The 20,702-nt window shown below is 39.0% G+C and overlaps 1 protein-coding gene across 1 annotated transcript in view; it reads right to left on the bottom strand.

The window, feature by feature from the left end:
• Nucleotides 1–20,702, bottom strand: part of LOC134534003 (glutamate receptor ionotropic, NMDA 2B) — a 159,723-nt gene that overhangs the window by 8,609 nt on the left and 130,412 nt on the right. Inside the window, exons 14-17 of the mRNA XM_063371892.1 lie at nt 13,455–13,636; nt 12,058–12,293; nt 9,013–9,203; nt 2,687–2,770 (exon numbers count right to left, since the gene is read on the bottom strand). Coding sequence (XP_063227962.1) covers nt 2,687–2,770; nt 9,013–9,203; nt 12,058–12,293; nt 13,455–13,636 — 693 coding nt within the window. The remainder of the gene's footprint in view (nt 1–2,686; nt 2,771–9,012; nt 9,204–12,057; nt 12,294–13,454; nt 13,637–20,702) is intronic.

Genomic DNA, 20,702 nt, shown 5'->3' with positions numbered 1-20,702 from the left:
GTATCGCAAGTCAGCACTTCTGGTCAGCATATTTTAAACACACAAAGCTCATAAAGAAAAATTCCGCGTCCAAAATTTTTTTTTAAACCACATTGAGTGCGCCCCAATGATACGCATTTCCTTCCCCTATTTTTTTTTTCTTTCGATCCACTTGTAGCGGGACCCCCAAACCCTAGGTGGTGTCTCAAAGCATCGGACTCAATGTGAAGAATCCAGTATGCATATGGAACAGCGAAGGGCGGCAGCGTGGCGGGGTTTCGCTCCCTGTCCGGGCACCCGGGCTCTGGCAAAGCTGTAACCTTCGGGCGGTGGATAGTCCAAGAGTCGGCAATTAAGGCAATCCTTGGTTTGGTGTTACCTTACCTACCCAGGCTCTGGCAAAGCTGTAACCTGCGGGCGGGGGAGATGCTGATATTGAAGCACTCAAGGTCATCCAAGTCCGGATTAGGGGGTGCTCTCTCGCGATGAGGCTGCCTGGGAAAACACTATACCTGAAGATGAAGGGTGCCACGGGACTGATCCTTTACTGTGATAGTTCCCTGCTGAGATTTCCTCTAATGGCTCAGGATCAGGATTGGAGTAGGAAAACGTGGTGGTAGTGGTCCTCCTATGCTTGGAGAACACTCCGAAGGGTCCCCACCCTGTTGACGAGTGGAAGTGTTGAGCTGCTTAAGCTCGGGTACTAGCCTGCTGAGCTAGTAGAGGTTGGATAGGCCTCAGCTGGATCACGAGTAACTGGGTGACCGAGGGGTCCCAGGGATGTGATAGGTATGGTTCCGTGTCGTTGCTACTCAGATCCCTCAGAGGGGGTTAGCTCTGTGGAGGTCTGGGGGTGGACGGCGGAGCTGAGGGTGCATCGGTGGGGCCGAAGTTGGGATGGGTCTCCTCAACCTCTCGACCTAGCTGGGCACTTCTCAGTAACATGCCGCGATTAGAAATGGCGTATCCCTTTCTCGGTTTTAGGAACCCATGTCAGACTCTGGTAACAGTGTCAGGCATGTAAAAGAACCATCTTCCTCCTAACCAGGATTATGCCCAAATGGGATTATCTGCCTGGGGGAGTGTCGATGAATTGAGATGAGATGTGAATCTATTCAATTGTAGCGGGTACCACTTACTGGTTAACGTTTAATTTTCCCCCTCCTTTTTTTTCAATCTTAAAATATGCAATTTATTTCTTAGGTTGTATTTTTTTCTAGATTTATTTTATTACTTCCTCTAATTTTATTTAATTGTATATTTAAGTTTATAAGTTTTGATATTCAGTTTACGAATTTGGTAAGTTTTCTCGTAAGAACCTGTCAGGTTGGTAACACAAGTGTGTAGTTCCAGAACAAACCAGGAACTTGGAGACTTTAATTTTTTTTTTTTTAAATTTTAGTTTAGTTCTTCATTGGTCTAGCTAGCAAACATTTTGAACTGTAGCCCACACCTATAAATGTACATTTAGAACATCTTTAAAAAATAATAACTTTACGTCGTACAAATTTGGAAAAACAGAAAATATATTTTATAGAATATAATTGTTTAAATAATTTCTACTTTTTTATGTTAAACAGTTTAGTCATTTGTTTAGATGGTTATTTGATAACATACAGCATTCTCTTTTTTTGCAGCGCCGTGCACGGTCATTTAGTGATTTATGTCGATCGTTATTAACATAATATTATAAAGTATTTAATTTCAGTTTATAGTTTGGTATATTTAAGTTGTAACATATTTAAAGCTGAACCCAACTACAGGCCATGCAACCACGAGGGGTATATATGTATTTGTCTTCATTTGGCTCTTTTCTCGCATTAAAAGCGCCAGCAAGTTAATGTTATTTTTTTTTAATTTATGCCAGCTAATACTCACTACAAGGTCCTCCTTAATTTGGTCGGTACGTTTTTTCTGCTATTGATTTTTTTGGGGCCCACGAGCTTGATTAATATGAGCATGACGTGTTGTTTACTTCATTTTTATGGCGTAACCTGCATTTTATGGTTTTCTCTTAAAATTTACGAATATATATATATATATATATATTTATATATATATTTACTTGGTTTACACAAATTTATATGAGACTAGCCGCAGTACCCGGCATTGCCCGGGCTGAACACAGGGTGATATATTGTGCGCGAGTTAAAGCAAACTGGATAGTGCTACACGAAAGTGTGGTGGACATATAGAATTGACACGTAATTCCTGTTTGTACGTCTATGACCTATGATTTTCTGTTTACCCATGGCGAACGGTTGAACGGTTTAGAAGTTGATGTGCTGCAGCGCCATCTAGTGGCGAGTTATAGCAAAATGGATATTGCGGAAATATTCTCCTTCTTCAAAAATATATGTGTACCAATTTTCATGGCGAGCGGTTGAACAGTTGTAAGTTGATGCGCTGCAGCGTCATCTAGCGGCGAGTTACAAAAAAAAATGGCGAGCATAGAAACCCTCTCCATGAAAAAAATTCGATGTGCCAACTTTTATGGCGATTGGTCAAACGGTGTACATACATACGTACCAACAACCTATTTTATATATAGCCTTTCGCATTGTAATCAGAAATATTAATTTTAAAACATCTGAGAGGTACACATCGATCCTCTGACACGCCAAGAGACCCAGAAACCGGAGGGTCTCCGGGACCGAACCAGCGACCTACCGGCAGTGTGACGGCACTCTGTGATTGGTGCACTTACTTGGGAGGGGGCGGTGCTCCCCGTCCTATGGGCTCGTCCCGAGCCAAGCAGGTTGCCCAACAGGAAGGGGCCTGACTCTTCTTCCTGTAGAGGCATTGTTAATCGTGCTTACCAGTGGCCGAGCATTACGCCATGCAGGGGGAGGTGAGAAAGTGAACGTGCCCTGGCGAAAATAACCATCACGAGTCCAACGGGAGCAAAATAAGATTATTCATTTGAAAAATATTTGAACGTCTTCGCAGAAATTAATGAGGAAATACAGTAATGTGAGTCGGAACTCCATACCTACATAACTAAGTTTCTGAAGTACCTACTCCAAGACTGGTATTCGCTTTTGAAATTGGTTGGAGATGAAAGAATTTATTATTGCACATGATAGAGAAAGTATCCAATACGGATGTGTTTAATTGAACTATTTACACCGTAAGTCGTATACATATGTTAATAATTTTTTTTGTAATGAAACTGCAGGTGAAGTTGATCCGTCGAAGGTTCTGGGGACAGGCTGCAGGCTGTGGATTGTGTGGATTTTTGATTGTGTCCACCATCTTGGACTGTGACATCACGGCGGCCATTTTGTATGACCTTGACCTTTGACCTATACCTTTAAACTTGATCTTTACCGCGGCAGCCAACATGTATCCGCCATTTTTTTTACAAAGTTTAGGATTCCCCATATTGGATTCTAAGGCTTTTCGCCATATTTGATTCTAAGACTTTCCTACATCTAACACCCCACTCCTTATCATTGCACTTTTCGCGAACATGAAAATAGGTAATTTTTCAACAAACCAACACAAGTCTGGAAAATCCAGATAAATGAATGCTTTTGGTTATATGTTTGTGTATTTGAAGTTATAATATGCCTAGTAAAGCTATAATCTTATAATGCCTATTAATATTTGTAACAGTTATATGCTAGACATATTATTATGCATACCATACTACATATATATATTAATTGTCTAAATGTAATATTACTGAGCTGGGTTTTCAAGATTCCTGTTAGTTTTCTCCGAGAGCTCCTGATTATTCATTTCCATATTTTGTTGGTATTTTCCGTGTGCTCTTGGTTATTCCTGTCAATATTTTGTTGGTTTTCTCCAAGTGTTTCTGGTTATTCCTGAGAAAACAATCTTTGCTTGTAATTTTTTTCGTATTGATCTAAAATTTTATTGAGAGATTCTCTTTTTTAGTGAATTCCTGTTACCAAATGAGCACTTAAAATATATTTTTATTTTGTGAAATTCAAACAAAATAATTTCATTATTAAGTCAATTTCTATGTCTTTAGATAGCTGAGAAACACTATCATGAAGACGAACTTCCTTTTCATTTATGTCTAAGGAAGCTCTCCTTTTATTATCATCATGAGTGAGCATCCCACATCCCACATGAAACATAAATAAAATTTACCTCCGTACATCATGAGGCAACATCTTTTGTTGAGGAGCAGAACAACTTGGTAATGAGTCTTCCAAAATTGAAAATGAACTCTCGCTGACGAAATATTAAGAATTCCATTTATGTATCAGGTTCTAATTAATACTCTCAGTTTGAATCTGGTATTAGTCGCAGAAGCTAACATGGATCATGTATTTTTTTTTTATCAAAAGGACATCACTGTAAATAATGTAGCAAGGAGTTAACATTGATAAAAAAAAAGCTAAACGATATGAGAGGGATGAGTATATTTTGGGTGTTTGCCAAAAACCATTTAGTTGCAGTCAGTGTCAGAAATCCTTTGGTCAAATTTATTTCTTGAATAAAAATCGTAAGACCTGACTAAAGAGGACGGGTCTGCAATAAATTCCACGGCCTGCAGCCCCATTCCTATACTAATCCCGTATCTTTTGAAAGCAAGACTGAGCAATGAATGCACCGTGTTACTTGCAGAGCGATGCAAAGTAGCGTGGTAAAAAAAAATAGCTCACGCTAGAGCCCGTAGTTTTGTTGGTTTTTAGAAATTTGCAATGTTTTCTTTTTTTCGAACTGTTAGTTCTTGTTGCTTCGAAGGCCTCAAGGTATCGCCGACGTTTCGGCAAATATCGCAGTTACCATATTCAGGGTCACTGTCTCCTACTGTAAATTTTAACTTTGAAGTGGCAAGAACCCGCAAGCCAAGTAACTTCAGACGACAGAGAAATCCTGCAATACTTACTATGCTGAAAAAATCACGGAAACAGTATTTTATGTGAATTAAATAGGTTATCAAGTGCCCTGGCCAGAAGACTTACGAATACTTCAAAGTAAATTTTGATAAAAGCTTATATTTGTGGTTTTAAAAGCATTGTGTTAAAATTTAAGTTGAAAGGGCAGCAAATCGTGCAAATTTAAAGTAACTGCTTCCATGATTTATAATATAAAAAAACTGATACCTACAATTTTTGTTATTTTCACCAGGGTGTGCTTTAGTGATAAAAAATGTTGGTGCTTAAAAAATGTGATCTGCTGGAAATTATGAATATAAATTATATTACTTGAAATAAACATATATCATTGTATAAATATTCTAGAAATTCCCAAAATTTATAGTAACTATTTACATTTTGAATGATATTGAATTACTTAATTTAAATATAAAATTAAATGAATGTTTGAAATTGCAAAAAGAAATCAGAATTTTAAATCTCTTTTATTATTTTTGTGAAGTTAACTTGACACAATAAAATATTTAAATGCATTTTTCTAATCTTTAATTGAATGATGACTGTAATTTATTTAAGAATCGAAATTATTTTATGCTTTCAGCAAAACAAAATTTAATGCCATCAATATAGTTGTTATGTGAATTATCAGACATTTCGTGATTTATTTGCGACGAATTATTAGCAAAACGAAAAGAGCTATTAGTCTTTAGAAATGGAAATAGGAACATTCTCAGGGACATTTATCATGCTAACATTGATATTTAACTACATAAAAAGTTGGAAAAATTAAAATAAACTTCTTTCTTAAAATCGTAAACAATAAAAAATAACAATAATTTATGAATTAGAATTATGATTCAAATAAACGACTAACGGTGAGAGAGCACATCTAATATCCAGACAAAATAGTTATTGTGTAGAGAGAAAGTGATGTGCTACAAAACGATCATGCGCATTATTGAAAAAATAAAAAAATTAAATTAAATATAAACACGTGTTATAAATGTAATTGATTCAGCAACTACAACAATTACTACTTAATTTCTTACTGACCTTTCATACGTTGAATGGTAAAAACTGATTAACTTAAGTTAAATTTAGGCTTACAGTGATGATGTTAATAATTTAGTGGACATGAATTGCAAAGTTCTTAGATAAGATCGTAGTGTTTTCTTAAACAAAACAATTGCAGTACTTAAAGCACGGGCCGATATTCTGCTTTTTTGTCATACAATTTCTATGAAAAAGCCGACTATGCAAAATGATTCAATGAAATATTGGCAGTAATTTTTAGCAACTCTTTACAAAATACATTGTCTCCAATTTTTGCAATACCAAACTGTAAAGGATGTCAACTGAGCATGCAATACGTAAGATTATGTAAAGCTTGATGCAAGAGACAAAATAACAAAGAAGTGGAAAAACACACAATAAATTATTTAACATGCTAGATGTTATTAAAAATTTACAAAGCTCACCATATCACAGTTACACCATACAGAAAAATTCAAAATGTTACAAAGTAAAGTTTAAAACCATACATAAGCATTATGTGATTAAAGTATCTTCCAAGATGCAAAGATCATTTTGCTAAACAGTAAATATTAGACGTTCTCTTTGATGCAAATAAACTTAAATCTTTTAGGTAATAAGTAGTAAAGGAACGATGTAATTAAAGCATTGAATTCAATAAAGTAAAAATACCAAGCATTTAGCAAGCCATAATCAGATTTAAGAATACAGGATTTATCATATTCATGCGATCAGGTTTAATAGTAATGAAGAATATTTTATGGAAAATATGGATGTTGTTAATACCACGAAGAATGTGTCGACATGCAGATTTTTATCAGTACACTCTCAGATCCAGATGGATGCTTCTTCCTTGGGCCTAAATGTGGCTCGAACCATAGTTTTTCAAAGCCTAAAACTTGAAGTTCAATGATGTTGTAGTAACGTTCTTCGATTTCTCTTGAGCAAGTCAGCTTTGATTGATCACAAAGATAAAAGCAACAAACAATGAGCTAGCTAATAGTGTCCTGCTTTGTTTGAAATTTAATTGATGCTTGAAGATATGCTTACTTCACATTCCAGTTAGATTTTAAAACGATTCTGTGAATTTATTCTTATTTTAATATTGAATCTAAATACTTGAATTTTTACAGAAAATATTAAGCAGGAATGTGTTGTTGGTATCTGAATAAAATCATTATTAGTTCCGCACATTTCGTCTATTAAATAATTAACAATGATAACAAAAAAAACTGAAGATCAAAATATTAAAGTTTTGTCTGATGTAAATAATTCGCCTGAATTGTTTCAAACTGCAGAAGTTAAAAAAAAAAGTTTAATTGTTAACATGGGAAAATTATCACATTTCACTAAATCAGGGTTATTAAATGATATTCGGTAATGAACCGCAGTGGAATATTTTATAATATCATGCTATATTACTTGCCTGTAGTTAGGACCAGGTGAATTCAATCAGGATGCGGATCCAGGATTGAATCATGGGGAGGGGGCCACTAATAGTCTGTACCTAGTATAATACGTGTTTATTTATTCGAAAGTCATATTACCCAGAGCATATATTTTCCTTCCTAGAGGAAGGGGGGGAGGATAACGTACCCCCGTGCCTTCCCCCCTCTGGATCCACCCCTGAATTAAATAGTACTAAGAATGCATCATTGGATGCTTGTCCATCCTTGATTGTTTTCCGAGAGGACTGGCTCATTCACTGCGTACTCGACGACCACTTGAAAGAGTTTTGCGAAATCACTTTTGAACACGCGAGTATTCAATGTCATGCAGCGAGGCCCAGGCAAATCGCTGCACACAGAAGGACGGTTTGAAAAAAAAAAAGTCTCGTCATACATTCTTGGTGCATGCCCTCGGACACAAGCGCATGCTAGTTTGCAAGGTTTAAAGCATCGCTAATCAATCATTTCACTAATCAATCATTTCCCTGTGCACTTCGTAACCATTGGAGGAAGGTTGTAAGCTTATCTTGGCATGTTACCTTGAGTGCAATATAATTCAAGGCCAAGAAGAAAGCCTTATTGCCTCATTGAGGGAGGGTGGGGAAATAAGTTCCGAAAAAGAAGGTGCTGGAATAAAGTGTTTAGAAAAACAATTTAGATAAAAAAAAAAAAGCTCAAAAGATAGGCATGAGGTAAGGAAGTGAAAGAGGTAGATTGCTGTCTTATAACCATTAATTTTAAAAGTGTGCATGGTCATGCAGTGGGCTTAAACCATTCGTTGCAGCCTCAGGTTGCATGCCACTTGGTGGAAGAATGGTAAGTGAAAACATAGGTGGTGGTAAGAAGGGTGAACTGTTGGTATATAACCTTGAAGGTACATGGACAAGAAGTGAGCACAAATCCATTCGCTGCAAACTCAATGTTGCCTTCCACTTGTAAGGAAGAATGGTGAGGGATAAGAAAGGTGGAAGTAAGAAAGGTTCACTGATGGCATGTAACCGTGAAGACACAAGGCCCAGTAGCTAGCGCCAAACCATATGCTGCGACCTCAAGGTTGTATACCACTTGCAGAAGGATGAGTGGAGAAAAAGAAAGGTAGAAGTAAGAAGGTCTGACCGATGGAATGTAAGACTGAAGATATAAGCTCAAGCAGCAAGCACCAATGCATAAGCTGCAACCTTAAAGTTGCATGCCACTTGAAGGAAGAATGGCGAGGGATGAAAAAGGTGGAGGTAAAAAGGTTTAACTCATGACAGCAATCCATATGCTTCAACCTTAAGATCGTATGCAACATAATGACAGATGATATGAGGAAAAGGAAGGGTGAGCTGTTGGCATATAACCTTGAAGGCACACGGACAAGAAGTGAGCACAAATCCATTCGCTGCGAACTCAATGTTGCCTTCCACTTGTAAGGAAGAATGGTGAGGGATAAGAAAGGTGGAAGTAAGAAGGGTTCACTGATGGCATGTAACCGTGAAGACACAAGCTCAATCAGCGAGCATCAATGCATAAGCTGCAACCTCAAGGTTGCATGCCACTTGAAGGAAGAATGGCGAGGGACGAGAAAGGACGACTGTTGGGATGTAACCTAGAATGTGCAAGCTGAAGCAGCTATGATCCCAAGGTCTCGTGCCCCTGACGAAGAAGGCCAGGTGGAGGGAAAGGATTTAGGAGAGAGGACAGGTTCGGCGCACCTGCCGGCCGGCCGGATGCCGTGGAACTCGAGCTCCTTCTGCAGCTGCCGGATCTTCATGCGCGCCATGTCCAGCTCGTGCTTGACCTTCCAGAGGTGCGTGTCGCAGATGGGGTCGTTGCAGCGGTGGTTGCGCAGGATGTCCTGCGCCTCGAACACCGCCCCGCGGAACGTCAGCGACTTGCCCATGCTCTGCGCACGCCACGACCCAACAAACACACTGGAGGCTGGTTCCCAATGGTGAACGGAACTCTAAAAGAACCTTCCTCAATACCATCACTAGGTTACACACGAAACGATAAATAATTTGATATGTAACATCTGAGATCTCGGTACACTGGGGCGTAGCCAGGGGGGGGGGGGTTTAGGGGTTCAACCCCCCCCCCCCCCCCCCGTAGCACCAAATCTTTAATTCATTTCTTATTCATCACTCAAACAATTTCATATTAAAATTAATAGAATTTTTACTATTACAATATTTAAATTTAAGAACCGAAAACTGCTAAAATAGCACTATTTTACACCTTAAAATCCTTATTTTCCCGGGGGAGGACCCCCGGACCACCTGCTTTAATACGGGGGGGGGGGGGCATGCTTCTTAACACCCCCCTTACACAAATTCTGGCTACGCCACTGTCGGTACACAGCAATCGGTAGGAATAATTTCATGAATGGAACGGAAGTCGCATATAACTAAAATCTGTGGCGGATGTCGCTAAACCAAAATTCGCAAACCCAAAGGGAAACTTTAGAGTATTAACTTTATAATGAATTTTAACAAAAACGACAGTATTATAATACAATTATGTGTCTAAAATCAGGTTAAAACCGCAGTTTAGTATTTTTTTTTTTTTAAGTATTTTTCGATTTTAATGGAGCCATTTCATTAATTAGTCTAACCTTTCGCTCTGCAGTCGAACGATTTAATAGTCGCTGTAGCTGCTCCGGCAACGAATTATAGCGGTGGGCGCTTAATTACGTGTGATTAGCGTCAAGTAATGTAGTTTAAAACACATTTTTTATATTTGTCGTGCTCGGGATTTTATAAAAAATTCTAATTTATATTTCGTGTTCAAGTTTCGTATTATAAGTGTATTTGCAACATGAGGACTAATGAATTTCCTTGGCATCGAGGTTAGATGTTACACACCTTTAGCGAGTACTCAAAGACTCGCTGTATAAGACTGTATGTCCCGTTGCAGGTCGTTATTTTTTATTAGCGTTAAACACGGTTAAACCTTCCGATTTTTTGAGTGGCTGATCTTTAACAAAATTAATAAATATACATCGCATACTTTATGCATAATTAGCTGGTAAAGTTGAATTTTTAATGTTTTTGTGCAGTATTGACGAGAAGAAATGAATGGAATATAAAACTGCTATGTGATATGGTTTAATTTATTTCAAGAAAAAAAATATTTAAATTTTCCTGGACTTTATGCTTTTTATGATTGTAAAGGTTTTTGACCCAAAAATGTTTCAGTTGTTTTTTCTATTTGGTTCTCCTTATCCACTCTGCACAAAAAAAAAGTTAATAATTCAACCTTTTCCAGCTAATTATTCAAAAAAATATGCATTGTAAATATAATTGAAGTAGCTTGGCTTCTGGGTTGTAGCCGCGTCCAAGGCGAATATATATATCAACGACGTTTTGGTCGACATTGCAGTCGCCATCATCAGGGTATAGTTACCTACTGAGGTTATTGCAAGTTATTTTTGCCTTTGGGAGTGTTTCCCGATCGGCCGCAGCTGTGGGCCAGTGAATACATGAAGTGAATGTACAATAAGGGGTCGTCCATTAATCACGTGATGTTTTTATAGCAAATTTTTAACCCCCCTCCTCCTAGTGATTTGTGGTGAGGTTTCAGACTAACACCCCCCCCCCCCCCCCCTAATAAATCACGTGTATTTTTTTGGTACAAAATATTTTTAAAATTTTCAGAATATTATCTTTAAATATAGGTATAATCTAATTTAATTCTGGAAAATTAAGCACAGTGATAAAAATGTCCAGACACACATTAAGGTTGCAGGCTTATTCTCACTGGCATAAAAATAATAAAGGAAAGGCTTATATGTGCTATACGCATGTATTCGGCGCCAAAATCACAGTCTTACTGGCGACTGGCAAGCCGAGCCGGGTGGTTCATGTTGTGGCGGGCGGGGATATTGTTGCCAGGCTACGGCGAGTCAAGGTCACGCGTCGCTTTTCGGTTTAGTAGAAATCGCGCGAAAAAAATAAATACACGTGATATCTCTCTACAGCCCCCCCCCCCCCCTCTAGTTATATTTCGTGATTTTTCCCGACCCCCCCCCCCCCCCCCCCCCTTTTCGAGCCTCACGTGATTAATGGACGATCCCTAAGGACCTGGAACGCGACTAGAGGTGTAAAAGTAACGAAAAAAGGGTACCCGTATGTATTCGTTACTATAACAATTAGTACTCGTTACTATCGTATCGTTACTCGTTACTTCTGATACCGCATAACATGCAGCAACGAATCGAGTCGTATTACGTACGCGTACAGTATGACGTCGCGTAAATAATAACAAATAGAATATAAACTATTAACAATATTTGATATTTAACAGTTTTTATTAAACAAGTATCTTTTAAATCTCATTAGAGCGGCTTTATTATATTATCTCTTTTAAGATAAGAACCAAAAAAACGTGAAAATACGCGATAGTAAAATACAAAAACATACATATCTCTTATTTGTAAAAAATACTTTCTTACGTTGTTTCTGTTCCAATCTCAAACTTTGTCTACACACACACAATGCCTTTAATAAACAGTAAAAAAACTTGGTCGAATTTCCAAATTATACTTTACTTAATAAACAAACATCGTTCTTTGTAACGTAAATTCATCGAATATGCGCGCGCATGCGTAAAACATAGGAAAAATGCGAGTAACGAGATGCAGCCGTGTGTAACGTTTCGTTACTCGTTACCGGATGGCGCACCCGTTACCCAGTACCGAATACATGCGGTTTGCTACAGCTAAACGCGGACCCCAGCGGGGTCGGACGCAGCGGACCCACCAGGCTGATGAGCGCGCAGCAGCCGCCGCGGTCCGTCTTGGCGAGGTGCTTGCGCACGTACTTGAAGTACACGTGCTCGAGCAGCAGGAGCAGCGCGGCCAGCAGGATGCCCGACATGAGCAGCAGGAAGGCGGACAGGAACTGCTCGAGGGCCAGCGGGTCGCTGGACTTGTGCTCCTGCTTGCCCGGCTTGCAGCTGCCCGTCATCCAGTAGCGGCGCAGGCGCTCCAGGTCGCCTGCGCAGCCGGGGACATTGACACCTTCTGTCCCTTCCGACCTCCTCTCTCGCCAACACCCACCTTCCCCCGGCGCCCTAACCATCGAACCAAGTCTGCTACACGTAGCAGTTCCAGACGGTTTAGCCAAGTGTGAACGACGTACCTGTTCGTTTCATACGTTACCAACACTGTGGAAACGATAAATCACTTTCTTCTGCTCTCAGGAAACATTTTGAAGTGTAAATTCTTTGCTGAGAGGACTAAAATTTCCGAGCGTTACGAAATTTTCGATCGCATTAACGTGACCAGTTAGGTTCGTGGTGTAGGTGGAGACGCATGCTTGCGCACTTTCATACTAGTACACTTGCATACTTGGTTATACGTATTTATTTGATCTGTGACCTCAGCCAAATACCTATACCTACCTAATAATATAATAAGCAAGAAGTTTCACTTCTGTCGCGCGTGGACTGCACGCACGCATTAATTTTTTTGTAATAATTGTGAATATTAAAAATAAAAATAAAAACTCACGTGCTTGAAAATATATTTTTTTATATATTTCACACCAGATATTATAACTTTTAATTTAACAATTCATCTGTAAAATATTTTCGCTTCTGGGTGATTTATCACACGCTCGCCTGTGTTGTTAGTGCAGGGCTGTCGGGGATCAGACCGTAGCAGCTTTGAATACATATAGGTACTTTATAGAAGTCGCGAGTGGATAGGATTTACTCTACGTTTTTCAGGAGCGTATGATGAGCAGCTTGGGAACTTCACCGCTGCAGAGCGCTGCCGTAACGCCCTGTATCGTCGTTTTTATTTGCACGTTAGAGCGCAGCACTATCGCCCGCTGTCATTCCCCCGCACCCCCCCCCCACCCAACATTCACTGCAGCTCAAAGGTCGTTCAACGGGAGTTTGTGCGTCACAAAACTGTAGGGATGAGAGGTGGAGTAGAGGGTGGGTGGAGGACAACGCGTGTTTGAGGGAGGGTGGGGAAGTGGTGTTTGAAGAGTTCGACACTTGTCCGCTAGGGACCACCACAAGTCGATGCCCTAGAGGTGGTGGCGATTGCGGCGGTGAATTAACCAACTACCTAATACCGTATTAGAAATTTTAACCTGGGCTGGCGACTTCTATACAGTATATATATTCAAAGGTAGCAGGAACTGACCGTTCTCGCGCAGCTCCAGCATCCTCTTGTTGAAGCCCGCCACGTGCTTGGAGTTGCGCGTGAAGGCGAAGCCGTAGCCCGTCATGGCGTACCACGAGCCCACCGTCAGCAGGCGGCAGTCCTCGTCCTGCGCCACCAGGTAGTCCAGCACCGTGCCGTCGTAGATGAAGGCGTCCAGCTCCCTGCCGCACAGACCTCAGAGCGGTGGTCTCCCAGCTTTACCGCACAGACCTCAGAGCAATGGTCTCCCAGCTTTACCGCACAGTCTACAGAGAAATGGTTTCGTAGACATGCCGCTCAGGCCTCAGAACATTTGTCTCTATTAAATGCCACACAGAAAATAGAGCTATGGTCTCGTAGACATGCCGCACAGACCTCAGAGCAGTGGTCTCCTAGCTTTGCCACACTGACCTTAGAGCAATGATCTCGTAGTTTACTGCACAGAATACAGAGAAATGATCTCGTAGATATGCCGCGAAAACCACAGAACATTTGTCTCCTAGCAATGTCGCACAGACAACAGAGCGATGGTCTCATAGACATGCCGCACAGACCTCAGAGCAGTGGTCTCCCAGCTTTGCCACACTGACCTCAGAGCAATGGTCTAGTAGCTTTACTACAAAGACAGAGAAATGATCTCGTAGATATGCCGCGAAAACCACAGAACATTTGTCTCTATGAAATACCGCACAGACAACAGAGCGATGGTCTCATAGACATGCCGCACAGACCTCAGATCAGTGGTCTCCCAGCTTTGCCACTGAAGTGTTTTCAGAATTTTCCCTTTTCTTCTGTTATTTTTCAGACAGCTCCAAGGATGAGCGACCAAAATTTCAAAAGGGTGTGCCACCGTTGGGTGATCAAAAATTCTATAAGTATTTTCAGAATTACTCTATGGAGTATATTTCCTAAAATGCCAATATCTATAATGTAAAATGTGGTCTAGTTGGGCGCCGTGAAAACTCTATAAAGTACTAGTGCTGTGATTGTGTATGTAGCACAACTACTAACCTCTACAGAATATTAACTAAAATATGTCTTGTTATGTTGATAGTGAAAATAAATTATTCTCAAGTTGTATGTACTGGTGTAGTTTGACTCAGTGTGAATACCAAACAATAAAATGTCGTATAATTCCTTAGCAGTATGTCTCCTTCTCTTTGGTGTAAGTATTCTGACCTTAAAATCAACAAATATAAGTAGTGTGTTTAAAATCATTAACTTCTCTATGACTGCTGATCTCAGTGTAATAAAAACTAATTATTCTTTCAAGACAATCCAAGCTAAATATTTCTGTCTATCTGGTTTAACATACACATGATATGTAAGTATGGTTATCAATCGGAAAAATAAAATATAATGAAAATTTAACTTTTTACTAGGGTCAAAATCATGGTTGTATGGGTGACAATACTCTTTTGCAACATATCCAACTGTAACATGAAAAGTGACAGAGTCAATGATTAGCAAGCAACATACAAATACCTTTGAGACAATTATTCATGTTTAAATAGGTTTTTCATTAAACAAAATTTCAATATCCGTTATACTTAAATGTCTTTCAGAACTAATTACGTTTTACGTAATTGTATCACTGAATAATAGTTTGGTTATCAGTCAATATTTTAAATATTATTGAAACACATTTTAACTGGCAAATTAGTCTTTTCTTTGTTTTTACTAGCTCAGTCTCTTTCGGTAGATCAAACTGTCTCAAGACTTCTGGACCTGGGGCTATTCTTTAAACATTCAAGACAATTAATGACTTTAACAGATTTTAACTTTGATATCGTACATATTACTGATCAATGTCAGTTAACCAGGTCCAGTATGTACAAGCTACAAGTCTTTACGTAGTTAAGTAGTATTAAGTTGTTTTTGCGAGTTTCAAATTATGTCTTGATCGTAAACATCATAGTTTAAGATATCTTGCCATTAAAATAGGACAGGTAACTTCTCGCTGTTCTTGTTAATTCGGGGATGGGGCAAACAAACCTCGTCGCGTCGTTACAATACCAAGAGGCTGTGGAAAACCTCTCCGAACCCCTGTCTCTCCTCCGATGTTGCTGGTTAGATCTCACTCTCCTCCGATGTCGCTGGTTGGGTCTCCGTCTTGATGCAACTCCTCTCGTGCTGCTGGTACTCCAGCAGGACTGGCGTCGGTCACCTGGAGTCGTCTAGAAGGATGATGTCCTCCGGTACACCGTCTACGATGCCGTCTACCGCTGTCGAACTCCTTCCATCTCGAAGATTGATAGTCCTTTTCTTCTTTTCTTCTTAATTCGTCGTTGATCCAGTTCTATTTATGCTGTTAGTCGAAACTTATAGTCGTCGTAGATTCTTTAGTAGAGCTTCGAACATCGGTAACTACCTCTTCTTCATTGTGTAGTTCCGGTATTTATTATAAAATCATCAATTTCACGTAGATTCTAGCTATTCAGTCGTCGTACCAATGTTTTACGTGATATTCTTACATTCATTTATGACTAAATCACGGAGCTCTTTCTCTCTAATCCTTCTCCCATGATAGTAGAACAGAAACTCAAGTTCCAATTTGTTTCAAACAGTCAAAGCTTTCTCTATTGAACACTCTCCGAAATCACACTGGAAATACTAAATTCTTTAAATAAAATATATGCGCAGTCGAGCGTCCAATCACATATACTCTTTCCTCAGTAATGACCCAAAAACAATATTAAAAGGTGTAAGCTCATTTCCTATTCGTCGCCGTTTAACAAATGTTTGCAAAGACATTTCATAAAATTATTACTTAGATAAAACATGAAAATACTTAAAGAGTAAAACCAAATTGACCTGACCATAGAGATACAATACTGGTAAATATAATTCATAACAGGACTAAGACAAAGTCATAGAGGTAAGAAGTAAAATAATAAACATAAAATTCATTTCTATTGAGGGCTTCTCAAATACCTCTATAGAATAGTCCCCTTCAGAAATGTGACTAACGAACTATACTCTGATATAGGTCTTAGGACCATTTCTCATCATACAAACATCTCATCTATATTCTAATTATTTGCAGAAAATTTACATTTCATATTATTGACCTTATTTACATACTTACTTGCAAACATAGAGTATTGTCACCGATATATGTCTTCAAACGGACATATGTGTAACAGTGTATACTATTCTACAGGAGTGTAATATTTCCTCAACTGCGTTATATTATAGTGTCCTATTACTTGTTTCGTTTTAATGTCAGACAGTTCGTAACAGTTACTTCTAATAATCTTCGTGATCATATATGGTCCATCGAAGAGTAGAAATAGCTTCTTAGTAACGTACTTCCAAAATTGGCTTACTGGATTCGTTCTCTTGAGTACTAAATCTCCACAATTAAAACTCATCTTGCTGGAATCTTTCTGGTATTTTCTCCGAAGATCCGCCGTGGATGTCAACTTGGCTGCGACCAACTCTTCAGTTTCCTTATAAATGATTGCAATGCATTTTTCCGAAACTTCCCAATTTTCAGTAGTTTTCGTATTTTCTGTGTCATCCATAGCAGTTACCATCCAACCTGCAAAATTCAAAATTATTTTATGGCTAGTTAGAAAGTCTACACCGAAAATTACTGGTTTAGCCAATCCTTTTACGATTAATACATTAATGTACTTGGTGCTACCTAAACCTTCTACTTCCAATAAGGTCTGACGATTAATGATGGGACTAGCCCTTGATGTAACCCCTAGAATCTTTAAACTCGGTACTGGCATTCTCGGTAATGATATTCCGGTGCTCTCTATCATGGCTACGCAGTCTTCGCTGATGCAGGATATCTCTGCGCCGCTGTCTAATAGTACAGGCACTTTAACTCCGTTTAAAGTTAACGATATCTCCGGACATAGTGCTTGTTTCGCTTGAACTTCGGTTTCTGTGGGCTCGCTGAGTAAAAATTCACGCTCGTTTTCTTTGAACATAATGGTGTGTATGCTTCGACAATTATTCTTGTCATTTGCGTCGGGATCCAATTTTATACTAGCCCCGTCTAACTTACAATTAGGGACTGACGTGCGGAGCGGGTTTTCGCCATCCCTAATTAGTTTACCGCACTGTCCTTAAATCCTCTAATTTGCTCTTGTGACAAATTAGCAAATCCATTATTTGCATTCGGTGAAATCAAAAATGTGTTATTACCTCCTTGGTTTGTATCTGAGCTTCTGCTAGATTGCATGCGCGGCCATTCCGTGTTGCTTTGCTCGTGAATTGGCGCTATAGAATATGAATTTCTTTCTCCTTGTCGCGCGTCGTGAATGGTGGTGCTAAAGCTGTTCCCTTTTTCAGACGGTACAAACGTTTGTGCATTTATGCTGTACTGACCTCCGGAATGATTATTGTAATTTGCCGATCGTTCTTTCGTTGTTCGATTTTCGCCTGAATTCTCTCTGAAATTAACTGTCCCCTCCTGACGTTTATTCTCCCACTGTGATTCATTTTCGCGTCTGTCTTGTCGCTTCTCGTTTCTACGACGATAGTACTGTGGTTTATAAAATCCGTTACCATATCGCTGACCTCGATATCCATTGTGATACCAATTACTTCCGCAGTTTTCAACGTTCAGTGTGTGAATTTGAGGTTGTTTGTGTCCGCTGTTCTGCCCTTCATTTCGGTTACGCCAGTTATTGTATAACGGTGTCTGTTGGTTCGTGTTCTTGCGCTCGTTAGTTTCTTTGTGCGTTACCGTTTTATCGAGCTTAACGAGTCGTTCATACGTTAACAGTTGTTCCTTGAAATCTACAATATTACTGTATTGCCGTCCACTAAGTTGTAATTGATAATTGAGTGGTAATTGCGAAATTATCATGGCAATAAACTCTTCGTCTTCCATACGGCAATCAAGATAACGAGTTCTCTCGTACATATCGCTGATATGCGCCTCTAAATTTTGAAATTTACGATTTTCGAATTTTTCAGAATGCAACTGTATTCGCAAATTGCTTTGGATACGAGTATTCCAAAATTGGGATATGAAAGCTTTCTGAAACGATTCGTATGCGTGTACCGAATCTTTAGCCAACTCCCACCAATAATATGCCGTGTTTTTCAAGCAGTGGCTAACGCATTTCAATTTTTCTGCGTCTGTTAACTTAAATGTGTGGCAATATTCTCCAAACTGATTTAAGAATCTTCGAGGGTTTTCATTACTTTTCCCTGAATATGTTGGAACGTCATCCAACCATTTCTTAGAAGGGTGGTGTAGTGTAAGTACCGGATCTGCTGACATAATTGCAGTACTAATATTCGCGGGATTTCGCTCGGCTTCTATCATTATCGATTTGTTTACCGGCGTGTCTTCCTTGTCGGTATTACATTCGCTAGTGTGGTGAGTCGTTAGTTGGGGCGAGAATGTTGCGATGTGTCTGGATTCTCTTTCTATTTCCCCTATTTTCGCCTCTACCATATCTAACCTTCCTGTTAGACGCTCGCTTAAGTGTACTACTTTATCGTCAGTGCGTTTACTGAATATTTCTACACCTTCAATACGAGTGTGTACACTGGAAAACTTCTGTTGCATCTCGTGCTGTGTTTCAGTTAAGTCATGCCTGATTTCTGCTGTTTCATCTGCAATCCTGCCTAAAGTGTTATTTAAGACTTGCACTAAATTGTCTAGTCTTTCGGCGTTTTCTCGCTCCTTTTGTTCCCTTTCTAACTTCTCCTCCTGTTCTATACGCTCCCGTTCTTGTTTCTCCCGTTCCCGTTCTAGTTTCTCCTCCTGTTCTTTACGCTCCCGTTCTTGTTTCTCCCGTTCCCGTTCTAGTTTCTCCTCCTGTTCTTTACGCTCCCGTTCTTGTTTCTCCTTATTCATGAACTGGAACAGTGCATCTAGGGTAACAGTTGGTGTCGGCGGCGAATGACCCAACTCCATTTCCTGCTGTGACTCCATACCAGTAGTCTCGATGTGCTGTTCTGGTACTACTTCTCTAGGTTCTCGTTCAGGACTAGAGTCAGAAGTGTCATTGCTACCTCTCAAAAAATATGACTTCCTACCTGTGTCTGTCATCTTGACAAAATAAAATTACTGTCTGTATTTTTCAAAGTGTCTTGAGTTGTTCAAAAAAAGATCATAAAATAGTCCCTAACGTTGGCTTACACGTTGTGCGCCAAAAATTCTGAAGTGTTTTCAGAATTTTCCCTTTTCTTCTGTTATTTTTCAGACAGCTCCAAGGATGAGCGACCAAAATTTCAAAAGGGTGTGCCACCGTTGGGTGATCAAAAATTCTATAAGTATTTTCAGAATTACTCTATGGAGTATATTTCCTAAAATGCCAATATCTATAATGTAAAATGTGGTCTAGTTGGGCGCCGTGAAAACTCTATAAAGTACTAGTGCTGTGATTGTGTATGTAGCACAACTACTAACCTCTACAGAATATTAACTAAAATATGTCTTGTTATGTTGATAGTGAAAATAAATTATTCTCAAGTTGTATGTACTGGTGTAGTTTGACTCAGTGTGAATACCAAACAATAAAATGTCGTATAATTCCTTAGCAGTATGTCTCCTTCTCTTTGGTGTAAGTATTCTGACCTTAAAATCAACAAATATAAGTAGTGTGTTTAAAATCATTAACTTCTCTATGACTGCTGATCTCAGTGTAATAAAAACTAATTATTCTTTCAAGACAATCCAAGCTAAATATTTCTGTCTATCTGGTTTAACATACACATGATATGTAAGTATGGTTATCAATCGGAAAAATAAAATATAATGAAAATTTAACTTTTTACTAGGGTCAAAATCATGGTTGTATGGGTGACAATACTCTTTTGCAACATATCCAACTGTAACATGAAAAGTGACAGAGTCAATGATTAGCAAGCAACATACAAATACCTTTGAGACAATTATTCATGTTTAAATAGGTTTTTCATTAAACAAAATTTCAATATCCGTTATACTTAAATGTCTTTCAGAACTAATTACGTTTTACGTAATTGTATCACTGAATAATAGTTTGGTTATCAGTCAATATTTTAAATATTATTGAAACACATTTTAACTGGCAAATTAGTCTTTTCTTTGTTTTTACTAGCTCAGTCTCTTTCGGTAGATCAAACTGTCTCAAGACTTCTGGACCTGGGGCTATTCTTTAAACATTCAAGACAATTAATGACTTTAACAGATTTTAACTTTGATATCGTACATATTACTGATCAATGTCAGTTAACCAGGTCCAGTATGTACAAGCTACAAGTCTTTACGTAGTTAAGTAGTATTAAGTT

Source organism: Bacillus rossius, chromosome 7 (genome assembly GCF_032445375.1).
Source record: "Bacillus rossius redtenbacheri isolate Brsri chromosome 7, Brsri_v3, whole genome shotgun sequence".
Lineage (NCBI taxonomy): Eukaryota > Metazoa > Arthropoda > Insecta > Phasmatodea > Bacillidae > Bacillus > Bacillus rossius.
Note: the sequence above shows the minus strand (reverse complement) of the source record. Positions and strands in the feature narration are given on the sequence as shown.